The 25,874-nt window shown below is 40.0% G+C and overlaps 1 protein-coding gene across 5 annotated transcripts in view; it reads right to left on the bottom strand.

The window, feature by feature from the left end:
* Positions 1 to 25,874, bottom strand: part of schip1 (schwannomin interacting protein 1) — a 154,783-nt gene that overhangs the window by 10,375 nt on the left and 118,534 nt on the right. The window contains exons 1-2 of one of the 5 annotated variants that reach the window (XM_033976915.2): positions 23,921 to 24,446; positions 21,148 to 21,852 (exon numbers count right to left, since the gene is read on the bottom strand). In XM_033976915.2, the coding sequence (XP_033832806.1) occupies positions 21,148 to 21,852; positions 23,921 to 23,929 (714 nt within the window). In that variant the 5' untranslated portion in view covers positions 23,930 to 24,446. Of the gene's footprint in view, positions 1 to 1,756; positions 2,067 to 8,255; positions 8,574 to 21,147; positions 21,853 to 22,957; positions 23,407 to 23,920; positions 24,447 to 25,874 lie in introns of those variants that run through there. The other 4 variants (XM_033976914.2, XM_033976913.2, XM_033976917.2 and 1 more) reach the window with 4 other exon arrangements.

The following is a 25,874-nucleotide window of genomic DNA, read 5'->3' as shown; positions in this document are numbered from 1 at the left end:
ACTTTTAATTGTCTGAATTACATTTTGTTTACTTTTAATCGTCTGAATTACATTTTATTTAATGTGTAACAAGACTCAAAGAAAAAAACAAGGCTTTTTCATTTTCTGGCCTCAAACACTGGCGGCTGTTGATCTCCAAATTAGATTGGGGGCAACACAATTGGCCTAATTTGTGTTTTCCCACAAATTCACCAGGCAATTTCCTCATGTGAAAAGGCCTCATTGACAAAGACATTTAGCCCTCCGCTCTGCAGCACAAGTGCTCGTTTGCCGGCTCACGGGGGCGATTTGGTCCTGTCAATATGTGGAGGGGTGCTGCCGTTGGGCCCTCAAATCTTCCCTTTAGAAATCCATATTAGAGAGAGAAGATGGATGTAATTATGTGTGTGCGTCCCAGCCCTAAATTGTTGGCTCTTGTGTAAAAAATTGTTTTGGGTTTTAAATGGAAATAAATGTGCCCCTAATTTAATTTCCTGGTTTAGTTTTGATTTCAATCTTTGTGATTTATCACATTGTGAAAAGGTCAATTTAGGTATGTCCAAATTTTTTAACTTGAATTGTATTTCCAGAGTGGCTTTGAGATTTAAAGGTCCCCAAAATCATAAACATAATTATGGAAAGGTAATTTGCTCTGGCACAATTATGAAATAGCAATGGCTATAATTATTTCAGATGTTCTCTGCAATGCATCCTGTCTTTTTTATACAAAAATCTTGCTGTATCTGTAGTTTAGACCTCTGCAAACATGGGATTCTTGTATTAGTTTATCAGTACGTATTTCAGTCTCCTCTCAAATGTTAATGCTCCTGGAGTTAATTACAATGTGCAGTCTAAACAGACTATAATCTTGATCATTATAAAATTATGCAGTCACATATTCTAGGATTAAACCACCAAATACACGGAAAGAACTATTAGCATGCTTGAGTTATGAAAGAAAGACAACAGTACTAACTACAGCATTGCATTGGGACTGTTTTCTAGCAGGCTAGAGGAGTGTGCTGTGGAAAACGTGGCGAGGAAAGCTCAGATTTGTTATCCAGTGTTGACAGCAAGCTGCAGTTGAGGGCACAGCTTTGCAAACAAGGTCAACATGTCTTTGTTTTTCTGTTGTGTCTGTCCTCACACTCTGAGAAACTACACAAACTTCTTCACCTTTTTAGACTGGGCCAAATATACATCTCTTATAAGAATTGCTATAAACCCTATTATTGTATTCACTCTTCCAACTGCAATCAAGTCTGCGTGAAGTGCTCTGGAAACACGTCCGTCTATGCAGCACCACATTCCTTCCAGATAAGGGGCCTGACCTTTAACCTCTTGGGCGGTTCAGTCTCAGGTCATTGAAAGGCTGCTCCTGTCACTCACATTAAAAAAGAAAGACTGCATACTGCACCTGTGAGTTGTGTGTGGGAGAGGGGGTGGTGCGTGCATAAGAAGCATGAAGTGGGTTTAAACAAGACAATGACACTCCCCGTGATCAAATTCTCCTGAAGAGTGGGAGAAATGAGAGGACCAAAGGAATGTCGTTTGTCCCTCCAAAAACACTGGGGTAAGTTCTGTTACCACATTGTGTTCTGGCATTGCTATCATAATGGGCATTGCATACGGTTCCAGACATAACTGCTCTGGTCACAAAAGTTAAAGAGAAAGCTTACAATGATGAAGTAAAGCAACCATGAAAATCTATGTTCGCTTAAAATTCTTAGTCATTTCTTCGAGTCTAAAAGTGTTCAAAGTTTTTTAAGTGATGTACCTCTTTGTAGTCATCGTTTAGGAAAAGCCCCGATGTTTGACTCACGTCCTCCCCTCCACATGAGTCCATTGTCTCCACAGTCCTCATCTTACCCCTCCTCATTGGGTCCTGTCTAAACTTCAGCTCAAATCCTCTTTACATCCAGTCAGTCTGCATTATATTCCATTCATTTGTTTCCATAGTTCAAAATTCAACCAACAAATCCTCTGGTATATTGGCTTCTAGCTCATGTTGTGACCAAAATTCTTGTCCACTTGCATAGCTGGCTGGTCTGGCTGTGCTCTGTCTGCATGCCTCTCTCACAGGGCTGAGAAAGCACACAGTGACCAGAGGTAAGCCCCCTTTAGACCCACCCAACCTTCCACCCTCCGCTCACAGCCGCCTCTCAGGTTGAGTTTTTACAGTTTCCTGGTCTGACATGAGGGCAGCAGGTGTGCACTGACAGTTTAGACACAGGGTCCTCTCTGAGGTAAAGCGGCTAGAATAAAGTCAGAATGCAATTCACTGTACACAAGACAGGCATTATAGCACATTTTATGCTGTAAAAGAACTAAAAACAGAAAAAAACACTAGTCCTTTCTTGTAGTAGTAAAGACAGTGCCCAGACCTCCACAAGATTTTCCAGTTCATGGGTAAATTTTATTCATGGCCGCATTAATGACAGATCCAAAAAAAAAAAAAGAAAAGAAAATTATATATATATAAAAACAAACAAAATAAGGTCCTAAAAGATCACTTCAGTTCATACAATGGAATCATATGATTTAAGGATTTAAATTATTACAGATTTTCTTTTCCATTGCACTCTATATTATAGTGCATTGGCTTTGACTCATTGTTTTCTAAATTCAACTTTGTATTTGAGAACTGTAAAGCAGCTTACATGTTGGAATGAACACCAGACTTTCATAACTTAGCTGTAACTGTGCTGCTTTCCTGTTCCTGGCTAAAAGAATGCAGTGACTCTAAAGACAAACCTGGGACCAGCCTGAATAAACCAGTACAATGGTCCATTAGTCACGGAGTCAGTGGGTTTCTCACATACACACAACGCCCGGCCCTTCATCACAGACTTACATTTTCAATGTGAGCTCTCTGCGCCGTGTAATGATCTCATCTTTGTGAGACACTATCGACCCATGACTCATATATTTGTCATAGCTGCCCAGATGGAAAATTACCTCTACAAATGACCACCAAGTCAAAAAACATTACACACATTCACATCAAATGTGATTAGTTCATCAAACATAAATTAATGTATCAATGCCATGACTATGACTAACTATGGGATCTGTCCTCAGTGATGAAATAGACCCTAACTAGTAGCAATAGTAAAAATGTAACAGCCAGACCCAGAATCTAAACACAAAATTGTCCAATTCAGGCCCACTATAATTCTGAAATAAATTGTTAATATTTTGAATATGAATATAAAATTAATATTGTGATTTCATCAATATTGTATGCACATGTACATCCACACACATGCACAGACACACACAAACACACACATGCATGCACACACACATACACACGCACACACACACACACACACAATTATGAGACACTATCTCACACACACTACTGTACATATACATTTACTGACTCTTAAAGTTCTTAATCACCCTGTTGGCATAGTTTTGTCCTGGTGCTTCTTTAGTAATCCACCCCCATAACAACTAATGCTACCAATTTCTTTTCTAGACACTCTAGATAATTTAATGATTTCATAGATTATTCATTCACTTCTCAGTCACTTGTGGTGATAAGATATTTCTGTAGCCAAAGCTGCCTGGGGCAAACTGTCAGAAATGACAACAGCAATCTTATATACAACAGCCCTTACATAGAGCTGCATGTATGGTTTTGTCCAAGGACATAATGACAATAGAGAGAGCTATACTAATGTGTGCTCATCAAATCAAGAATACATACTTTATACTTTTATATATATATCTAATGTATATACAAATGAAATGTAGGCTATTCATTTAAAAAGCAAATACTCAAGTGGTTACTCTTCTTAACATACTGTTTCTCAATTTTTACATTTACAGCGATACAACCACAAACGCAACATAAAAACGCTTCCAACATCACAAACTTGCACTACATTTCATGCAATATGCAAAACTCCAACATCCATCAGGCCTTTAGAGACCACAAGATTGACAGTGCAAAATAAAACAGAAATCTAGTGGGAGCCGTATCAGATAAAGGGTATAAATAGGCTGCCAGGAACACAGGGCTACGAGGGAGATGAGAGAAGAAACATGAGAGGAAAAAGACTGCCAAGTGATCCTGATGGTGAGTCACATTCATCTGTTGGAAGAAGCAGCTAGAACAGAGGTCGTGAATAATAAGAAAAAAAAATCCCATTTGCACAACAACTTCAAAGCTCTTGCCCCTTTTTACCACAAACATGGAAAGCCCCATGCACGAGGGGTTGCACCGATAAGAGGAAGTGAGCTGGATTGAGAGCTGATCCCACAGGATTACGGGTGGACTAGAGTGAATTGTCTAGTCCAGAGAGACACTATAGGATGGGGAGCAATTTGTTATGGGGAGTAGAGCGGCCCATTTGGTGATGTAGTTTCATTACACAGGCTGATCTCATATACGCAGTTGTCAGGGGTTTTGAGATTTGGAATACTTCTAAAATATGTGACATTAAATTGCACTCTCAGGTTGTAAAATGGTCTAAAGAGTTGTATATCAAGAATAAAGCCCTGTATAGATGGTAGGGTTTGTTAAAAAAAAAAAAAAAAAGACCAGATACTACACTATACTAAAACTAGTATTGAAAGTAAACAGCTTAGTAGTAGTTTAGCTAAGTACTGAAACATTTCAACATTTTCTGATGTAGTGTTGACCAAATGGTGAAATTAATTACTATTATTATTACCATTACTCCCCCCTTAGTCGTCAAGGTATGATCCATAGTAAAAGAAAAATTCAAATCTATCAACTGGACAAAAAGTTGCTGAGGTGAACACGCTTCTCTGCTCATCCAAGCCGCTTCTTCAGTTCTGGATGAATTATTATATTTAGTCAGTGGTAAAAAATACAATATTATATACAAAAAATATAATGACATTTTATGCTGATTAAAATAAGCGTGTTTATTCACTATGTCATCAAATTAGGTAACGAGTATCAAGCTTTACCCCAAACAGCCCTATCAAAATTGTGTGAAGTATCATGACAGACGTATGGAAGGGTATATGTAGCTGAATATTACAAGCAGTAACTGGAAGAGAAACTGCAATGGGACAGTGGCGTATTGTTCCAAGTGAACAGAGGGAGACTGTGGGAGAGGGTTCCTGGCACCTCCTGTGAGGCAGCTCCGAGGCCAATGGGACTAACTCTGTGCCATGTTTACTTCAAATGCACCTCCACGTATTCACTGTCCATAGTCAGTGGGCACAATAGCTCCTGTTACATTCAAGTTATTTCCTGGTACGTACAAAAAGAAACATTTTTATTTTGGGTAATGGAGAAAAAAAAAAGAAAAGCTGCTGCTCCTATGGCAACATGGTGAGAATTTTGCCATGGTGATGTTCTGTGTCCTAAACAAATTGAGTCGTAAAAGGGGTAGAAGAAGGGCAGACCACCAGGAGCACAGAGGGGAATGGAAAGCACAACACTGGCTCAAAGAGATGGAATTCCACTGTTACTTTTAGTCAGAATCGAGACAGGACAATTAGCCGTGACTGAGAGGACTAAAATATGAGCATGTTTGGGTTTATCAGAATCAGAATCAGAATCCTTTTATTGACATTGTTTGTGAACACAGTTCACAAACTAGGAACTTATTTTGGTGATGAAGTGCAACATAAAACATAAAACACACTGAATAAATACAAATACAAATAAGGGCATGCACGAAGTTAAAAAAAATGCTTAAATGTTGATCAAAGTTTCGGAAAAGAATGAAACAGGGCAACTTATCTGTCAAACCCTCCTGGATCTTAGGAAGGACTGAACAACTATGAGACAGATCTTACTGTAATACTGTATACTTTTCCTTCCTAAAGTGTAATACTGTCTATTTTTCCTTCCTACAGTATATTTTATGTCTTACACAATACGATTACAATATTGTCTTGTTTGTAAAGGACATTACTTAAACAATTATAACCTTTGCGACAATTCAAAAAATCAATTTCAAATCTCTCTCTGTTCAGTCTTTCAATGTTGCCCTGCTGTTGTATCTAAGCTTATGCTCATTTATAATTCATAGGACCACACCTCACATACACTGCTCCAGTTCAGATCAGCACCCACGCACTCTCCCCTCTCCACGTTCAGCTCCTGTAGGCTCCTGCTCTAATGTTCACACTCCCGCACATGACAAGGTGTGGCCAGGCCTGATAAATCTCTCTAGCACCTCCAGACCCACTGTACCACTGCGGCCCACTCCTCGGAGAGATTTATACATTAACATGAGAATGTGGAAGAGGAACAGGCTGACATATGGAGACCTCAGCCTGCAGGAACATACCAATTAATTACATCAAGTGCACGGTGAAATACATGTTGGCCTCTTCATGGTTTAGGCTCTTTTGTTAATGCTCACCATGAGTTTGACTTTTGGCATTGTTAATAGCTGCTAGCAACATAGGTACATATTACAAATCTAATATGTACTTTGTATGGGGCATTGAACTATATAAACTGGGTTGAATTAAGAAGATTATGTTGTATGGAAAGTAACAGATCAAGTTATAGTTTTGGAGAACACAGAATGAAATACTACCAAAGCTTTGTATTTGTTTTCAGACTTAATAATAGGCAAGAATTCACATTTGTATCCATCATATAACAATCCACAACCCATATATCTTTAACTAATCATCTATCGTCTTCAAAAGATGAAGACTACAGATTAGTAGTTCAATGTAATTGCCTAATTATACTGTTAGTAGATGGTAGCAAGGTGAAACCAGAGGTTAGAAGTCATATTTTAATTTTTCGCTCTTATTTTACCTCAAACCAATTTAAAAGTAATGCATTCAATTAACCTATGCCTACCTTTTCTTCTATATAAACCTCATATATCTACCTCATTCCCGCTCTCTCCATCTCGGTGTGTGTATGATGTAGTGGTTGCGTGTGTGAGGGGCGCTGTCTGCCCGTTGCCTGGATACTGCTCTAATTGAGGGGCCTCCGGAGAGTCAGTGTTATCTCAGCTTCAGCCCTGCGTGCAGCTCTTTCTTCCACCCATTCTCCATGTTTCAAACAACTTCCTGCGCTCTCCGATACACTCAAACTTTATCTGCTATCAGCCCGTCTTTCTACTCACCATAATTAAACTCATGTCAGAGATATTTCTACAATATCATGAACCACAATGTAACCCACGGTGCTCATTTATAATGGGAGCAAATATAATGGGTACTTTTGATCTTATTCTGCGCTTTCACCATCTTGCAGGGAAACATTCTTCCAACTGATCTCCCTGCACTAGGATTTATGTGAAAAATATATCAGGTAATACTTATCTAGTGAAACAAAATGTAACTTTTGAAAGATTTGTTCCAAAACTACAGATTATCATTTGGATTTGGTAACTGGACAATAAAGTATTAACGTTGCGCTAGCTAAAATGTAAAAAATCAGGGAAACTTACAACAAATTTATTTTTTCTCACCATCGAGATAAGATAGAGCTAGATGCAGATCTCGACACCCTCCACTCCCTGTAGATGTTGATAGCATTATAGTGAAACATTTGTACTTCTGTTCTTGACCACTTTTGGATGCAATAAAGGCCATAATCACTACTACAATAGTTTACATTCATTATTTAAAGTTGTGGTTCTCAGTTTCAGTGATCTTCCAATATGAATATCACTAAGAGATGAGTTTAAAGTCAATGGTATGTTTGTGCCGGTCTCAAGCCTTAAAAAAAGAGCTACATAGGAATAAAATAAAAAGGAAAGTTATACTAAAATCAAAGGGCAACTTCATGGTCAGACTTTATTTTGACTAAATGCATGTTGAAGTTTGACATTTCAAGGCTTCCATGCATCACTCCTGCTTTCATTCCCTCTCCCTCTCTTGACACTCTTTTTCCACATTTCTTGCAACATTCTGCTCATGTTTTCCTGCCTTTCAACGCCATAGCCTGTTCCCACACTCTGTCTCACTCTTCTACACTGTCTCCGGAGCTATAACAGAAACACACAGCTCTATACTGTTGCAATATGCTTTAGTCACGACTCTTGAATAAACTATAGATTTCAGTTAAATGAAGGTTACTATCAGACATCATTGTAAAAGCAAGGCAGCCACTAAAAATGACATTTAATTTAAACAAGATTTCAAAGTTTCTGGTCTAATTGCATTACAGAGGTATGATGTAGGACATAATTCCACAGCTAGGTCAACCAATACATCAAAGGAGCATGCCAACTTTCTGACTGGAGAAACCAAGAAGATGAATTCCCAAAACCACAAGATTTGCAATATATATCAAATGTAGACATAACTACCTGATAGGAACAGTTTTCTTGGTGGACCATCGTTCACAGCATCCTAAAGCAGAGCTGGCAGAGCGATATGTAGATGGATTAGGGCTCTGATAGAATTCCCAGCCCTGCAGTGGTATTCCGGCAGTGAGGAGGCGGAGGAGAAGGAGGAGGGAGAGAGAGAGAGGTTCCACCCAGTTCTTGATCTAACTCAAAATCACTTCTCCTATCTGTCAAGTTGTCCAAGTCCAATGCCGTGTTGTCTTTTTGGGTTGTATTTTTGATCTGCGCATTTGTCAAGAGGAAAGGGTGTGTTTTTGTGCGGCTTATCCCAAAAGCAGAGGGAGAGAGTGGAAGAGTGAGAGAGAGGGAGGGAGAGCAGTGGGATGTGGGCGGTCCTGTCTGGTGTTGGCTGGACAGGAGGCGGGGCTTGCTAAGGGACTGTGTGTGTAGAGCAGGGGGGCGACAGGAAAGCTATGGAAAATAAAAGAAAAGGGGGTGGAAGGGGGGAGGAAAGAGGAGCAGGTCAGAGTTAGGATGTGACTCTGGAATGCTGCCAGACAGAAACACCGGAAGCAAAAGGAAAAAGGCCATTCTTTGATGCTAATCTTGGATAGGGATACAGGGAAGTACTATGTGTGTTTGATGAGAAATGACTCAAAACTATCACATATGATAAATAAATAAATTGGAAATATGAAGATATGAATACTAGAGACAGTTGCGGTGATGAGAAACCACAATATGACGTTGAAAAAATGTCAAAAAGCAGAGTAGGACATTGATTAAATTGCCAGGAAAAGTCATTAATAGCATAACGTTTCCGTCTTTTTGGCCCGTAAAGTGAATCTCAAATTTTACAACCTGGAAATGCCTTGGTGGAGGTCTATGCTTGCTGAATTAGTCCAGTATTTGTTTGTCTCACTCTCATGGGTTTGCTGGATTATAATCGGACTGGGCACAGATGGCTGGGTTACGTACAGTATAATCCACAGACAGCCAACCTCCACCATAATCTCTGCCAGCCTCCCTGTTATTGTTTGTGTCACAACCACCAGGGCTACAAGTTCATCTCTATTGGAGCTTTATCTGTTTGTGTTACATAATTTTGAAAAAGCACTGCATGTGTTTTATAGACTCTTAAATATTACATTAACTACAGTATTTACAACCTTAATAAAGACCTAAAGAAAAACAAGAATGATTCAGGTGGAGTAACTAGGATTCAGGTAAGTAGTCATTAAGTCTGAATCATTGTTAATAAACTATCGTCTTTCTTCATGCTTTAAGGCTAATTAAGGTGTAGTTATCATAAAGTGTTACCCTTTTTGTTATATTATGCTATAAACAGAAGGGACAGAATATGACATTCCATTGGACATAGATCAAATTTTGTTGGATGTCTTTTTGTCAAGATGGCCGCCCGCCTCCTGTTTCCTGCTCTCTTCTCTCCTCTTCTCTCCTCAGCCCAAATCCTTCTGTTCATTATTGATCTACTCGTGTGATGGATCATTTCTGATAAGACCACTCCAGGTTTTAATGACCTGGAAGCTCTGATCCCTGCGCTCACACACTGCTTCTCTCCGCAGTATCTGTGAACCACCAAGATACCAAGGCTATAACATCGAAGTTTTTAAAGTAGACTGGGCATCAGAGAGGATTTCTGAAGATTATCTGGAGTTTACTAATATACAAAGGATAGTGGTGAGAAACTGCAAATGCCTGAAGCAAGATAGCTTCTGAGATGTTCTGTATATAATAGTTGTCAGGACTCAATTGCCATTTTTGTGTAAGATTTCCACCTAGTAGTGCTCTGAGAAGGGAAAGGGAGTGAACTTTAAAAACATGAAAGAGCACTCTCTTAAATACCACCAAATCATGCAGTGGAACTTTTTTGAGTTGTGGTAATTCAACAAAACCAAATTCTGTGTATGTTCTTCATGAGTAAAAATCTAATCTAGAAAACATGACATAAAACCTTTTGGGATGGAAGTGATTTGTCTCTCCCTTACAACAGTACAATACGACAATATAACTGGTTACAGAACAAACACTGGGTACTGGAAGCCTCTATGAATACAAATAGGACTAGCTCCTTTATCTCAGTGAAGCGCATTAACTCTCTATACACACACACGAGAAACTTTGATATCCAGCATCTGTGAGCCATGCTTTGATATAAGAAAGCACAGCATCCCCCTCCTCTGCTCCATCTCCATGGCAGCAGTCAATTGGAGACCTCCGTGACCTTCACACAAATGTCAAGGTGACTATCTGAGCCAGAGACCAGTACCTGCCTGTTTATGCACACGCTCAACGGTCAAATACTACCAAAGCCGGACTATGACTGTTGTTTTTCAGAAATAACTTACACAGACAAATCTTACAGAGTTCACCACATTTACGAAACTACTTCTCACATATTAAATACTACAATGTAATGTCTAAAAATCATTTCAAATTAACAATGTTTTCTTTTTAGGAACACAACAGCCCCAACCAAATACAGTGATGATGCCAGTGTCCTAAAAACTGAAGTGATATTGAAGAAAGATTATTAAGTAGAGATGGAGTCTGCCTCCCACACACAGCCCACAGTCTGTTACTCTGAGCTGTAGAGAAGCGTTGAAACCACTTCAAACTAACGTCATCCCAACATTCAGTGTAGAAATACGGCTGTTATGTGCCACTGTTACTCTGAGGGGGTTGTGGGCTCTGATCCTTCACTGCACATCAGAACAGTGCTCATGAGGCCCTATGTGTATTTTGCTCAGCTTGTGCATATTTATGAAAGCAATGAATAGTGCAAGAAAAGTCTAGTGATCAGAGCAAAAAGCAAAATGACGAACTTTAGGGAAAATAATGTAGGTAAAAAAAAGTACACTTAGAAGTATCAATGTGAAATCTTTCCTATAGATTACAGATTTTTTCCTGGATCCAAATCTAATGGATTAAAATGAACCATATTGTACTGTTATAAATGTAAACAGCAAAAATAAAATAAATAAAATTACACATGAATAATTTTCTAGCTATTGAGAGTTGACTAAAATTTAGCACATGCCTTTGTATACTTAATAATATGTTTATACTGATGACAAATACTGATGATAAATGAATTGGGCCAGAAGACTAAGAAAAGCAAAGTGCAGTTGGTTACAGATGCCACAACTTAAATTGCACCCAAAACCTAAATTATACTCCTTGAAATCTCAAATTAACCCTTTCATGCATGAATTATGATAGGCTACTTCAGGATTTTTTTCCAAAGTGTTTTTATTACTCTTTAGGCATGCAAAAGAAATATTCATCTTATTTTTTTTCAAACATGCCTTCTTCAAGGAGTTGGTGATGTGTCCACTAGGGTGGACAACGCGCATTTGAACAATGAATGAAATATGTGTTTGAGAAAACAAATATAAAAAAAAAAAAATACTGAAAACACTATAAAACATGTTGTTGTATGCTCCCTAACATTGTGTTTATATATTTGAGCCTGAATAAGTGGAATGGCGCAAAAGAAATTGTCAAAAAACACCTTGTGATTCTTTTGCTGTATGTCATCACAAAGGTGCATGACAACATCTGCAGCCATTCCCAACCCACTGGCCACACCACGCCCAGCCAAAGCCTGACACACTTCAAATCTGAGCATGTATCCAGAGCTCCCTGCTCTAACCCACACTTTTACACCCCAGGGTTTGGGTTTCTTTGGGATGCACTGCTTCAGAGATAAAAGTCCCTTGAATGGAATGATCTGTTCATCAATTGGTTAACAGAATTCTTTGGGATCCACAGCTAAACGGAAAGTTCTTTTTAGTGTATCCAACACTGGCCTGATTTTGAATAGCTTATCACTATTTCCCTGCTCCTCTGAGAAGTTATCAACAAAGTGAATGTATCTCAGAATCTGCTCAAATCGATTCAGTGGCATGGCATTTGCAATCAAGACGCAACCCTTCCTCTGATGACCAGTACATTCTTGATCTTGGGTATCTGAGGTATGACACGACCAAACTGATCCCTAGAAACTGCTTCATTTGACCATTTGTAATGGCCAGATTTTCTTTGCCTTTTTGCAATGCACAGAGGTTTGATCTGAGCACTATTTCATCTATCAGCTCCTCAGGAAATAGATGCATGAAGAAATCTATTGGTTTTGTTCCTTCAATATTCACCTTCCACTCTCCTAAAAAGGAGGCAAGTCTTCCTCAAACTCATTATCTTTGGGGTTTTTTTTAGACATGTCTGCTTTTTTGTGTTCTTGAGCTCTGTCAGGTAGGACATCCTGAGCACCCTCAGCTTCTTCCTCAGCCTGAACTTCCTCAGCATCCTCTGCTTCTTCCACATCCTCAACTTCACTCTCACTACTGCAGCCATTTGCCAATTCTCTTTTCTCTAGTAGCCATTCATCATCACTGCCACTAACATCATCTTCACTTGAGTCAGATGGCATTTGCTGGACTATCCTGTAGGTTTTGGTAGCATGATCTGCACCTGACCTCTACATAAACACAAGGACAAAGATAATTACTCTCATGCTAGAACTAATATCCACAAATTATTGCTATAATATAAATTAAATTGATTTTCATCCAAAACATTACTGCAAATGGTGAATTGAAAAAAAGAAAAAGAAAAACAACAGTGACAGCAATACTATGAATTGTAGTCTAAATATAGCTGGCGATGCATGATGTCCAATTGAGTGGACACATGATTAATCACAATTTCCTCAAATCACAAAATCAAAACTTGGATATTTTAACAATTATATTGTTCCTTAGTTGTTGCTTGATGTCCTCATATTTTTTTTATCTGCAAGGGTCTCCTACAATAGAAGGAATTGACAGAAATTGCTCCCCTGCGTGGCACATGTGCTCTTCTGTCGGCCATCTTGTTTTAGAGATTTTTTTTTTACTCTTGCCAAAGTTCACCAGTGGGTGGCAGTGTATTGTGTGACACATAAGCGTCCACTGTAGTGACTGATGTGCAACTGTGATATTCAGACTCACTTATATAGGAGAAAACAACAATTGAATAGCTGTCCACTGTAGTGACCACTATGCATGAAAGGGTTAACTTAATTACAGTTATTTGAGTATTATATCTTAATTATTATTTCGACCTCAGAATGCCAGTCACGCCACCTCCCTCCAGCACTGCGTCTTCTGCCAAGATGCTCTCCCTCCTCTGCCTGTCCATTCTGCGTGCATGTGTCTGGTCCCTCCCCAGCCCATCGCCGCCCCAGCAGGGCCCGTGGAGCACAGATGCTTTTAGTGAGGTGACATTTGTGAGCGCAGAGGAGCCGTGCATAGGAAAGCAGGTTGTGTCAGTGTGAGACCGAAGCTAGGTAGTAATGAGCCAGGGCTGACAGGAGGCCACCGGGAAAGGTCCTGTCAAATATTCTACCATCACAAACTGTATATTCACTTTGACAAATACATTTACCGGTAATTTCTTTCTTTCTTCATCAATTGTCTGAATAATAATAATCCCTGTTATTTTGCAGAGTGAAAAATGCTGTTGTAATAAATATTCACATCAAGTTTCATATAAATGTAGAGTGAAAATAACTGTACTTCTCCAATTTCTGTGATTATTTAAATGTGCACTATATAACATTTTGGAGGAACACCTGCTTCTCTCCATGAAGGTGTCACTGCTGTGCATAGAATGTTCCACAGTATGGCATTAAACATATCTATCTCCATGGAGACAAGGAGAAGGTAAAGCCAAGTTACAGGTCAGATTTATGAAAAGAGAATCCCTCAAAATGTAAAATTCAGGTTAATGACATACTGTGGAACATAATAGACAAAAAAAAAAAAAAAAAAAAAAGAAAATCTTAATGGAGACAAGCACATGATGGCCAAATTGTCCCATTAACATTTTAAAATTTGTATTTACTTTATTTTACTGCATTTACTTAAAAGGGCCTATATATTACACTATTTTCTGATCTATGTTATTATGTCATTTCCTCATCAAAAACATTCCTGGAGTTTTGTTTCATTCACTAACCCTGCATATTTAGGTTGAGTTGTATTTTCAAACAGAAAACACTCATTTGGATGATTTCAGCCCTGGACATTACTACCTCTACTGACCTACAGCTAAAGGGTGGCTGTTAACTTAAAAACTACCACTACATACAGAGCATTTTGAGCTTTGGAGATGCAGACAGATTAATAAACCTGTATTACTGAAACATGTAAATGAAACAAAACACAACCCCGGGTAGTATGTTTTTGATAAAGTAACAACATACTAACATGGCTAAAATCTCACAATTTTGAACCTTTAATAAAACCAAAGCTAGTCAGGTTAGTCAAAATCTAATCAAACTTAAGTATAGGCCTGTCATGATAATTACTATATCGACTTATTGTTCAATATATGAAAAATATGAAACACTATTTTTTTTGGTGTGTGTACATCTTCTTTTCGCTAATGGGAAATGTGTGGTTATTTTATGGCTATATGATCAGGTTTAAGCTGTAAAAGGTTGAATTAATAACATCTATGACTCATTACATATGCAAACTAAGTAGTGTTTCATTCTGCTGTTCACTTATTTATTTATTTTTGACAAAATTGTACATTTGAAATAGTTTTTGTGGAATAAATCTGCTCTTGGGTTATTGGGTCAGTGGGATTTCAATGTTGTCTTTTCTTGTCTGTTTTTACTTCTGCAATATATCGATGTTGTAAATATGTTATCGTGGCAGGCCTACTTAAGAACCATAAATGTGTAAAATAAAATGTCAATTGTATAATCTTGTTGCATTTGTCAATTGTATTTTTGCAGTATGTGAGTGCATGTTTTTGTAACAGCTCTGTCATTTTCTCCTCAGCAACAGATAAAGCTCATATGAATTAGAAAAAAGGCCCTTATGTCTCTCACTCCACACACTTACAATAAAACACACAAGCCTCAGTCTCAGGAAGCAAGCCTATGGACACAGAAGGACCCCTGTGGTGCTGCAGTGAACAGGTTTTGAACATGGTCTGTATTTAAAATGCAGGGCCCTCCTCTCAGGCTCCCTCACACCCAAGCACACTCTATAATTAGCAGGAGCAGGGATTTGTTTCATGTTTGTGGCCACTGGGCTCCACCCTGTAAATACACACCCACATATACAAGAGGGATATGTTTTTAGAAGGTTGCAAAAGGACAAATGGGAAGTACAGGAGAAACTATGGATCCTATCATGCTGATTTTAAAAACTCAAGGTTAAAATAGCCTGAAACAACTGCATATAAAGTATAGCGTTGTCTTTGTTATGGCTTACAGCATATATAGTGCAACGAGCTATGGTTTTAATGAGGACAGAGGATTACAGTATAGTCCAGTGGAAAGTGAGCCTAATAACAGTTTCATAACCTATTAAAAACACTGATACTACTATTCTAAGACTTTGTTGAGTACTTTTAGCGGTGTTTGATGCAGAATATTTTTAGTCAGCTTCGTTCTGTCTTTTATTTTAGTATTTCATGTGCTTTGTCCTTTTGTTCTGAAAAATGTATATGAAATTAAAGGAATTTGCTAAGTATTTAGAAACTTTACATTGTTAAAGAAAGTAAGTTACAGCCACTCAACTTTAACACATAAGTTGGAACCAGACCATCTATTTTGTCTTTGTCAGTTTCGAGGCAGCCTCCTTTTGCGCCGTAAACCTTGTTCCTTTCTTTTCAGCCCTGGCCTTATTTATACAGCCGGACCTCGCTGCATGGCTTTTGTCGTTGTGTGTTTTTATAGTGATGCTGGGCTTTGTAGACTGACAGAGCTTTAACGTTATGGCCGTCTTGTCGCAGGCTCTGACATAAATCCTGATTTCCTTCACAGCGTGCTCTGCCACTCACAGCCCTGCTCCTCTGTTTGAGAGTTTTCTTTTGGGCCAGAGGGGCGCCAGGAAAATAAGCCCCTGCTGTATTCTTGGTGAGAGAACATTAGGGCAATAATATTTTGTGACAGCATGAGGATAAGAACAATTAGCAAGTGGGGAAAGGGCATCAGCTATGTTATGAGCGCCTGTCTATTATTAGTGAAAATACATGTCTCTTTTCATGTGTTTCCATCAAAGTTGCCAAAAATATGGTCTTGTAAATGTTGAGGTCAGTCTCCAGGGTGTATAGATGTTGTTTGCTCCTTTAGGCTTTGGGAAAAAGGTGCGCTATGTAACATTTTTGGTGGAGTGTCTGTCACCTGCTTGTCTCCACAGATATGTTATTATTGTTTGTCTGAAATGCTCCACAGTATGAAATTTAACACATCCATGAACACAAAGTTGGTCCTACCAGATATGACATTAAGAGGTAACTAAAACTACCTGCAGCTCCAGAGAGATTAAACTTCATTATGACTGGTCAAAATCCACGTCACTCAATAAAAAACAATACTGCCAAAATATAATGTCACAAGGATCTGATCACGATTAATTCTTTATCAATATTTCACCCACTCCTGCAATCATATTTGTTCACTAATTCACAACCTTTATAAAAAAAACTAATCAAATCCTTCAAATTGACTTTTTCTTATAGTACTTTTGAGGACAATATATCACCTCACCTCTCGATGGTTGTAAAGTTATTCAGTCTGATCTGTACAGTCAGTCTCTGGGCATGTCTCAGGATGAATCAGATGAAGGGTGTGCTTAGATGGTGGAGCACAAACATAAGTATGTGTACCTGGAGGCTGTGTCTTTATCTAACTATCCAACGAGCAACTTCAGATTTCAGATTTTTACTGTTAATTGTTACTACAATGACATCATTCTATACAAACAATCTAAAACCTCAGGCAATGTCATAGAAACTGTAAATGTTTTACTCAGTGTGACCTATATCACTGTAATTAGACACAAGTGCCTAAATTGTACTTTGACACATGAAAACAACTTGGCTAGTTATCCTGACAAACACTGCACTTCCTAGGATCTACTGTAAGTTAAGATGCACAATAGTTTGCATAAAGCGCTCCAAACAATCCGACTTCGGCATTCACACTGTGTGGTCCTTATTCCTTTTGACAGAATCTAACTTATAAGGCAAGAGCAAGAACCATACCTTGTGACCATCCTCTGTGTGATTATAGCCTTTTATGGGGCTGCTTTTGCCTATAACACTCAAGTCTGTGAAACATGTTCATGAAAAATGTTGAAATTAAATGTGTTTTTGATGTTACCAATTTGTTTCCTGTCTTATTTTTGATACAACTATAGTAGCACGGCATAACTTTTAAAAATGGCACATGCAAACCTGGTGTGCAAGTGCATTAAAATCTATATCCAAATGAACACTACCACAAGGAAGAGTAATATGCATTTTGGTCCTGGAAAAAGGGTAACCAAACATGAGGCTTAATGTTGAGAGTTGTGCTAGCACCAACCTGCTCTATCTATGTGTCCAAAAACAACAACATATGTAGACAGATCTACAGCTGGTCCTCCTCTGCTTCATGCATAACTTTTCTCTCTTGGATACATCAGAAATAAGCTATAATCCGAATCTGTAAGACCTCTGTGAAGGTATTTTAACTTGTGGGCATAAATCTACTACAATACATAAAAATAAGACTGTGCAATACCTGAGTTAGGTGCCCAACTTGCTGTAAAGAATCCAACTTTAAGCTGAGTAGTCAACACTCCACATAAAAACAAAAGTGAGATTTCCAAACATGAGTTCACTGTCTAAGCATCATGACTGTAAAAGACTCTATGGTGAAGGCTGAGAGGGAGTGCGGTGTTTAAACTTGTACCACAATCCCTCGGAGCCAAAGGGGCAGAACCAAAACAGCAAAGGACGTCTACACCTGGTCCAGGCCCGCACTTTGACCCCTCCTACTTCCTGTTCTTGAATACCTCCCATGTATTTGCTTCCTGCCACCATATAGAAGTGCATATCCCTTGTTTTTATTTCCAGACTTTTTTTTAAGCATAGTTTTTCCTATTCTGTGCCCCTTATGGAATCACTTCAGAGTGTATTTATAGCAGTAATTCCCTCCTCTTGGCCTCTCATACGTGGCACAGTCTGAAGGTGGTAGTTATATTGTTAGACTTCAGTGGTTGGACTCAATCACAGAGCGCAGTGACGTCTATCCTTCTGTTGCTCTTAAACATAGAATCTCTTTAACTTTTACAGTATTCTCTTCTTTTCAGTGGTCTGATTGTTGAGATATATATGCTGTTTCCTCCTTTAGAGTTTGGGGAAATTAGGTGTTTGTGTACAGCAAATTTCACTTGACATTTATTTTATGAAAGCCACATTTAAAGGTGCACTATGCAACTTTTTTGGTGGAGGATCTGTCACCTGCTTTTCTCCATGTGCATGTTATTATTGCCTTGTCTGAAATGTTCTACAGAATAGGATTAAACTAGTTCAATGAAATCAAAGGTGGTACTGTCAGGGAAAGTTACAGGTCAAATCTACGGAGTTTCAACCTGGTGATATCTCTATGGAAACAAGCAGGTGGCAGACCCTAAACCAGAAAAGTTACACCTTTAAATAGCCTTACCAAAACTAGTGCTAGTGGAATTGAGTAGCTAGAACATACAGACTCCACAGACTTCAAGCTTCTTAGAGTTTAAAATTACACGCACATTTGTGTATAGTGGTTGCACTTACAGATTGGACTCCTCATTAGATTGGAGTTTGTACATGGTAACCTCTGAGCTACTTGAACCATGTCAGGCTCAGATGCGCAGAAAAGAGCCAGTGACAACAGTCTGACAGAGAAGTGAATGAGCTGCGAGCCTATTTTTTAAGCACACTTTACCCACAGGCTGTTTTTGAATGGTGTGACAGGGTAAAACTGGGTGTGTGCTCTGTGAGATTGAAAAAAAAAAATACCCTGCAGCCATGGATTTAATCACTTCCCAGCATGCACCTCAGCAGGTTTAAGAACAGCCATGCGTGGAAATGACCCTCTCTCGTCCTCACCTCTGGACTGTCTTGAAGGAATAATATTATTGTTTAGCTTTAAGGGCGTACGGTTAATGTGGGGTTAGGATCAGTGTTACCTCTGGAGAGTTTAAGATCCCTAAGGGCCCCTCTGTGCCACGTGCCTCCTGAGTTCATTAGGACAAAATTACACAGAGGCGTCCCTCATGTCCCCTCCCTGGCCTCCACCCACAGCTGGTATGCAGATGTTGAGATTGCACTAGAATAACCCCTTTCATTGAACGACCTGCGCTGACATGTCTGGCTCATAAATATAGATGGAGTTTAATATTTTAGAGCATTTTAACCCTGACCTTAAGCAGGCTGTGGAAATGTTTGATTAAGAACCCACGCAAAAGTCACCTCCGTCATTCAAAGCACAGATGTTTTAGGAGCTCAACTCAACCATGAATATGTCTCCCCCTGGTACCCCGAGACCAGATAGATCCACCTCTCCATGCATCAGCATTCTTACCATAAAGCTCAGATGGACTTTTAAAATATGTAACAAGGTTTAAATCCATTAGTCCCGTTTCTCACGAGGACAAACTAAGTCTGAAAATATAAAGAAAAGTCAAGATTTCTGATACACATGCAAGAAAAAAATCTTCAGTAAAAGCCTATTGACTGCCATTCACCAGGTTAGAAGAAGGTCAATCAAGAAATTGTCCTTTTGAACAGTAGTGAAGAGGCCATAGAGGACTAAACACAAGGGTAGATCAAACATGAAGAGGTTGGATAATAAAGCTAAGTGTAAAGGAAATAACACAGTAACATCAATATGAAATGGTTCTAACTGAAATCATTTGTAAAGAGGAGGAGCTTTATGCATAGTATTGAAGTCTTATAAGATGTTTGTGAACTTAAAATTTGCAGCAAAAGGCATATGAGAGGATTATCACTCCTGAGTTAAAGCTGATCTGATCTCTGTTGGTGTTTATGTCTCATTCTATACTGATGTAAATGTTGGTTCAACAAACACAATTGTCAGTCTTTTCTTCTTCCCCAGACATCATCCTACCTGGGCTGCACTGAACAGTGACACTGGCACACATGGCTATATGGCCTAGAACTGTTTGTTTCTTAAGATATCGTCTTTCCTCCCGTGTCCCCTCCTCTCACCCCCCCACTCCTCCACTGCATTCCTGACGTGCCTCAAGGAGACAGAGGGGGCCTCCAGGCACAAAACACACCAAACATTTACAATGACACCAAAATGCCCATTATCTTTGTGCATAGAGCATGTTACTTGGATACTAAAGAATAGCACGGGCTGCTCCAAGCTGAGAGGTAGAATAGTGAGCAGTGAAACTGTTAATTTTTTCCCTTACCCTCTAGGAAAATCACTCCTTTTACAAAGACTTCAAATCCAATGAAAGGCACAGAAGTAGTTATTGTGTTAAATATGTCTTGTGGTGTCATCATATTACAACCAGGTTTCAGGATACTGAGCTTTCTTGGTATTGTTACTGAAAGGCCACAAAGGCCTGTGCCTCTACTTAAACTGGTGCAACAGTGACCTCTTCTGGTGCAAACATTACATAGCCACAACCCTGCATATGTTCACTGTAATAAAATAAATTAGTTTGTATGTAATTTGGAATATATTATTAAAATGTTCTCTACATTCAGATTGGTTTTATTGTTGGACTTCATGTATTCTTTGTACTTCCTGTTTGAGTCATGCTTCACTGCAGTAAGAACAACTCAAATCTATATCCTGTCTGCCCCCTGCTGCTTCCGTTTCCCTCCAGCTGGGTCTTCAGGCCTCATGATGGTCAGGATAATAGCTGTGCATAGGGCAACATTAACAGACTAATCCTCACTTATTTCAGCCAACATAACCTCATGCTTGTGGATCTGTCTGACACAGATAACTGTAGGATTAACAGTCACTATAGCATCTGATACACATTGATACACACATTCTCACATGAGCTTACAGAAGCCAGACTGGAGCATGCAGACTTACTGAGGTGTAGTTGGTTTTGCCAGTCATGTAGTTATAGTTGTGGTTGAGGTTCTGGTTTTCCTGCTCTCTGCACTGCAGACCAGCCAGATGTCTCTCCAGAGCGGCCCAGTCCATGGTGGGCAGAGGCTCCTCCTCCACCCCCGGGTCCTGCCTGTACCTCCCTGTGTGCCCCCCTGTCTCTGCTGCAGCCCTGGCATAGCGGCTCATTCGGGCCTGCCCAGAGCTGCGCTGTGAGGACGTCTCTGTGCCCTCGTGTCCTGCTCCAAGAGGCTGCAGCTGGCTGCTGCGTGGCACAATCATATTTCCATTCTGTTTAAGTTCCTCTGGGATGGAATTGCCTGAGGCAGTATGTCCACTGGGGGTCAGGGGGTCTGGCGCAGTCTTCATATCGTGCAGTCCATCTTCCAAACTATGACTGTTCACAGTCTTTATGTAGCTCCCATCCTGATCATTGGCCCGATCATCACCTCCTCCACCCTCCTCTGGACCAGGGTGCTGTGAGGAACTATAGTTACCTCGGTACTCGCTCTCCCACTCCTCAATCACCTTCTTCTTGTAGTGCTGGTAGTCCTCGTCCTCCTCGTAGTCCTCCAGAGCAGCCAGGTCAATGGAGGGGGAGCAGGGCGTCACCTTGTTGGAGTTTGACTCGGAGCTGGAGCGACTGGAGGCGTCGCTGCCCAGGTCCATGCCATCCTCTCGGTAATCCTGCAGCAAAGACAGAAGGACAACAGTCAGACAGGGCCTCACAAGAGAAGATCTAAAGCATGTAAAACGCAGACGGGAACTTATGTGAGTAGGTCAGAAATGGCCACTCCAAAAACAAAGTACATCCTGTCTAAGAGGAAACACAGCTTCCTTTTGCATTGATTTTATCCACATTCCCTTATTATTACATGAATGTTATTACATCTTTTTGCAATAAAACAGCAATTGCTCATTATAAATATTTGTATTTCATTTCTTTCTTTTAGTAAGAACACATTAGTGAAATCCAAATGACGTCGGATTCTGTAGTAAAAGAAACATGGACAAAACACGACAAGGCTGTCAAGTTGTTTGCATCAGTCTGTCCATTTCTAACCTTGACTTGAGCTCAACCATAGCAAATCATTAGTTCACAGCTAATGAAAATGTCTGTGTAGTTTACTACCATCGCAAATCTCCATATGACTCTGGCTCCTTCTCAAAGGAATCCATCATTATTTGGAGAGTGAACTATTACAAAGATTCATATTCACTTTTAATAGAAAGCAAAGAGATGTAAAATTTACTTTAGGCAGATGTGAATTGTAGCCACAATATTGTAACTACACCAGAAACCAGTGAGAAGCACAGTTTCAATTTTGTTTTGCAATTTGAAATGTATTATCACATTATCTACATTATAAAACAGCAGTACTTTTTTTTTTTTTTTTTACAGTGGATACACAAAAAGGCATCAATTTGAGCCACAGGACATAGCTGGTTGAACACTGCAGAATTATAGATATTATATAGGCCTAGATTCTATTATCCCACTTACTTGAATAACATGCTGTTTTTTATCTGGGCTACTGTGTTTGCACTAGGCTAGAAGGAATGAAAGGGAGGATTACAAACCCCCCTTTAGATTATTTTCAGGAGTATGATGGGGTATGTCTTTGACATGAAACCCCCATGAACCCTAAAGGGAGAGAAGGGGGTTTAGGGGCATATTTACAATATAGTGTTTACAATCCGATGACTTAATAAACACACTTTAGACAGTAGTAGCCTCCTAGTCCTCATATCTTGATATTTCACTGTGTGAAACTACGTAAAACCATCTTACCAGAGTGTTCATGAACCGAGCCGGATCACTACGCGGTCACCAGTCTGAGTGGTACGTGCACCAGCCTTTTCATTCCCCTGCCTTCCTCTCTCCTCAACCACTAAAAGTCAAATAAAGTGCATTCACGAGCAGGTTCGTCTCTCGTTAAGTCCACGGATCGTTTCACTCACACTCCACACAATCTCGTCGTCAGAAATCCTTTTCTTTTCTAGATAGTTTTCGCAGGTTCCGACAACACAAGAAGCGCTAACGTTATTCCAGCTCTTATCGCATGAACACGGCGGTCAAACAAGGGCGATTAAAAACAGTCAAATCATTTTGAGTGAATGAGAGTTCGTGAGGAGAGAGAAGCGAAGGCGCTGCAAAAGAAACCCCGGCAGGAGACTGCGCGGTGCGTTAAAGCTGATCCGCTGTGGGATTAGCCAGTGCGCAGGCAGGCACACCATACAGGCACAACTCGGCCAACAAAATACATGCAAATTGACAGCTGCGTGGTTCCCCACCCTTGCCCCTGCCCCTACCGCTGGGGTTCTTTGGGTGAACTGGGGGGATGCTTAATTTATGTAACCGGCTGCCCCCTCAGTAGGGCATCTGAAGGGACGTAGATGCACACGCCCAGGAACTGCGTGCAAGTGGAATTTCTCTATTGACAGTTGCACAATTACATCTGGAGTGACTTATGGGTAGGCTACTTAAAAGTATGTTAACGCACTGATTTTATTTTGGTTTAAAAGACCTGCCCGAAAATGCAGCGTTTTCTCATATTGCAGAGTCATTCAAAGGCTACTCCTAATGATGTAATGTTTCCAAAAAAAGTCCCAAAAGGGAGGACGCGCTCATATCCTCCGGCAACGAGAAACGCCCAGCGATATCTTACACCTTTAAGCCGTGACTTGGCACACTAGAACCCGTGTGCGTAAAATCAGATAATACGAGCTAAAAGTGGCCAGCGTATTTACTTACTGTCATCATGTTGGTACCTTTCCTCGTTTCAAGACATGGTAACGAGAACCCCAACAGCTACCAGCGGTCACGAGTAGTTTCACAGCGGCTTGAGTTGACTTAAAGACGTTTAAAGTGTGTGCAGAGGCTGGTTTTGCTCCTTAGACGGAGAAATGACAAGATGCCGGTGGATAACTCACTGGCACCATTGCTGTGAGTGTCCGTCTGCCCACCAAGGAAGAAACAACAGAATGAAAAAAAATAAAAAATAAAATAAACGATCGTGTTAAAATCCCAGCAGGTCACCTCTGCCTCTCCTCGGCTCTATACAGCGCACTCACGCGTCAGAGGGAAATAAATAGGATGTGAGTTAAGTGCGTCCTCTTATATTGTAGGCTAGTTCACGCTCCGTCGCTCTCATCCAACCAGACAGCCTTAATAACTCCGCTATTACACTGGAAAGGCGACTCAGAAGAAGTGGGCGCATGGAAAAGCGCTGCTCCTTATAGCTGCTCGTGGTGGTGACTTATAAGCCGCTGGTGTGTCTCTGTCGCAGCCCGAGGGAAGAAAGAGAGGAGAAAGTGACGAGGACAAAACAACGAGAGCCCAGCCTCTCTGCACCCGCTGACCTTGTGAATGGCAGCGAGGAAAAAGGGAGGGAGATTGATGAAGAAAAAAGAGGGAAATTGGTAAATTATTAAACACACCCCTGGTCCTGAAATTTAGAAGATGGTCACGTGGACGTCCATCCGAAATGTGAGAAAATGAGCTCTGAAGGTGTTCACTTGATTAACGAAGATGTAAGACCAGCTTGTGGTAGCTTAGATTATTATTAGAGCAATCTTATAAGCTACACAAACTGTAGCCTATGAGTGCACAGCTGCACAAACAAGAGACATAAAGCAAACCATTATGACCACCTGGATCATTTATGGCCAAATGCCAAATAATAACTACAATCTTCACACAATTTTGTGTTCAAATAATTTAAAAAGATGATAAGGTGTTTGAAAGATAAACAGGTCCTTCAACATCACCTGTTGATGTGTAATTCCCTAGTTGCCCAGCAAGGGTGCACAGCAAAAGAATCCTGAAAACTTCTTTCACTGTAGTCACCTGTTGATGTGTTCTTGACAGGAAAAGTCAAGATACTTGAGAACTGTTACAGTTACCGCCAACTTGAGACAAAAACATTGCAAAATCTTTGCATTTTCAAAACCTCTGTCCCAATGTAGCATTCTGATGTGAGGAACACACCGAATTACTTCTGGTCCTTTATTTTATGAACAAGGACTACTGTAGGCTATAACCCACGCCAAACAAAAGTAAAACAACAGCAAAACAACAGCCAGTCTCCACCACACATTCATGGGATTGAACCACCAACCTTTGGATGTGAGGGCAAATGCTCCAACCACTCACCCTCAGCTGCCCCCATCCATTCTGTATCTTCTCACTGCTGGAGCAACATTAAGATGAAGGCCTGTACTTATGTGATCTATCATGTATGTGTTTCTGTCATCTGTTGATAGTCACAATGTTTTGCTGGATCAGTGTACAACACCTTATACTGGATCTACAGCACATGGCCACACACACACACACGTGTCACACACAAACACACAGATGGCAGCTGCAGAGCTTCAGCACAAGTGGGGTTAACACCAACATGCCTCATATCTTCATGTAGCGTTCTGCTTCCTCCTCGAGCAGCTGCTGATTTACATATTCTAAATACGACATCCATTTAAAGTCAGTCATAACCTAGACTCTGCTACAATGGAACTAAATGCACTCCAAAGAGCTCACAAGTGATTTCTAAACATTTGCAGAATCAGTGACTGTTGCTATTTGCCACAGTTGCTCTGTGCAATGGAGGCTGGGATTTGTAGTGAGTCACAGGCATGTTCAGATGTGTATTTGTCTGAATGGTGGGAGCTGTCTTCATACACTGAATGTATTATAGGTGCACAAA

This window comes from Periophthalmus magnuspinnatus, chromosome 13 (assembly GCF_009829125.3).
Source record: "Periophthalmus magnuspinnatus isolate fPerMag1 chromosome 13, fPerMag1.2.pri, whole genome shotgun sequence".
Taxonomy (NCBI): Eukaryota; Metazoa; Chordata; class Actinopteri; order Gobiiformes; family Gobiidae; genus Periophthalmus; species Periophthalmus magnuspinnatus.
This window is presented reverse-complemented; position numbering and strand designations above follow the sequence as displayed.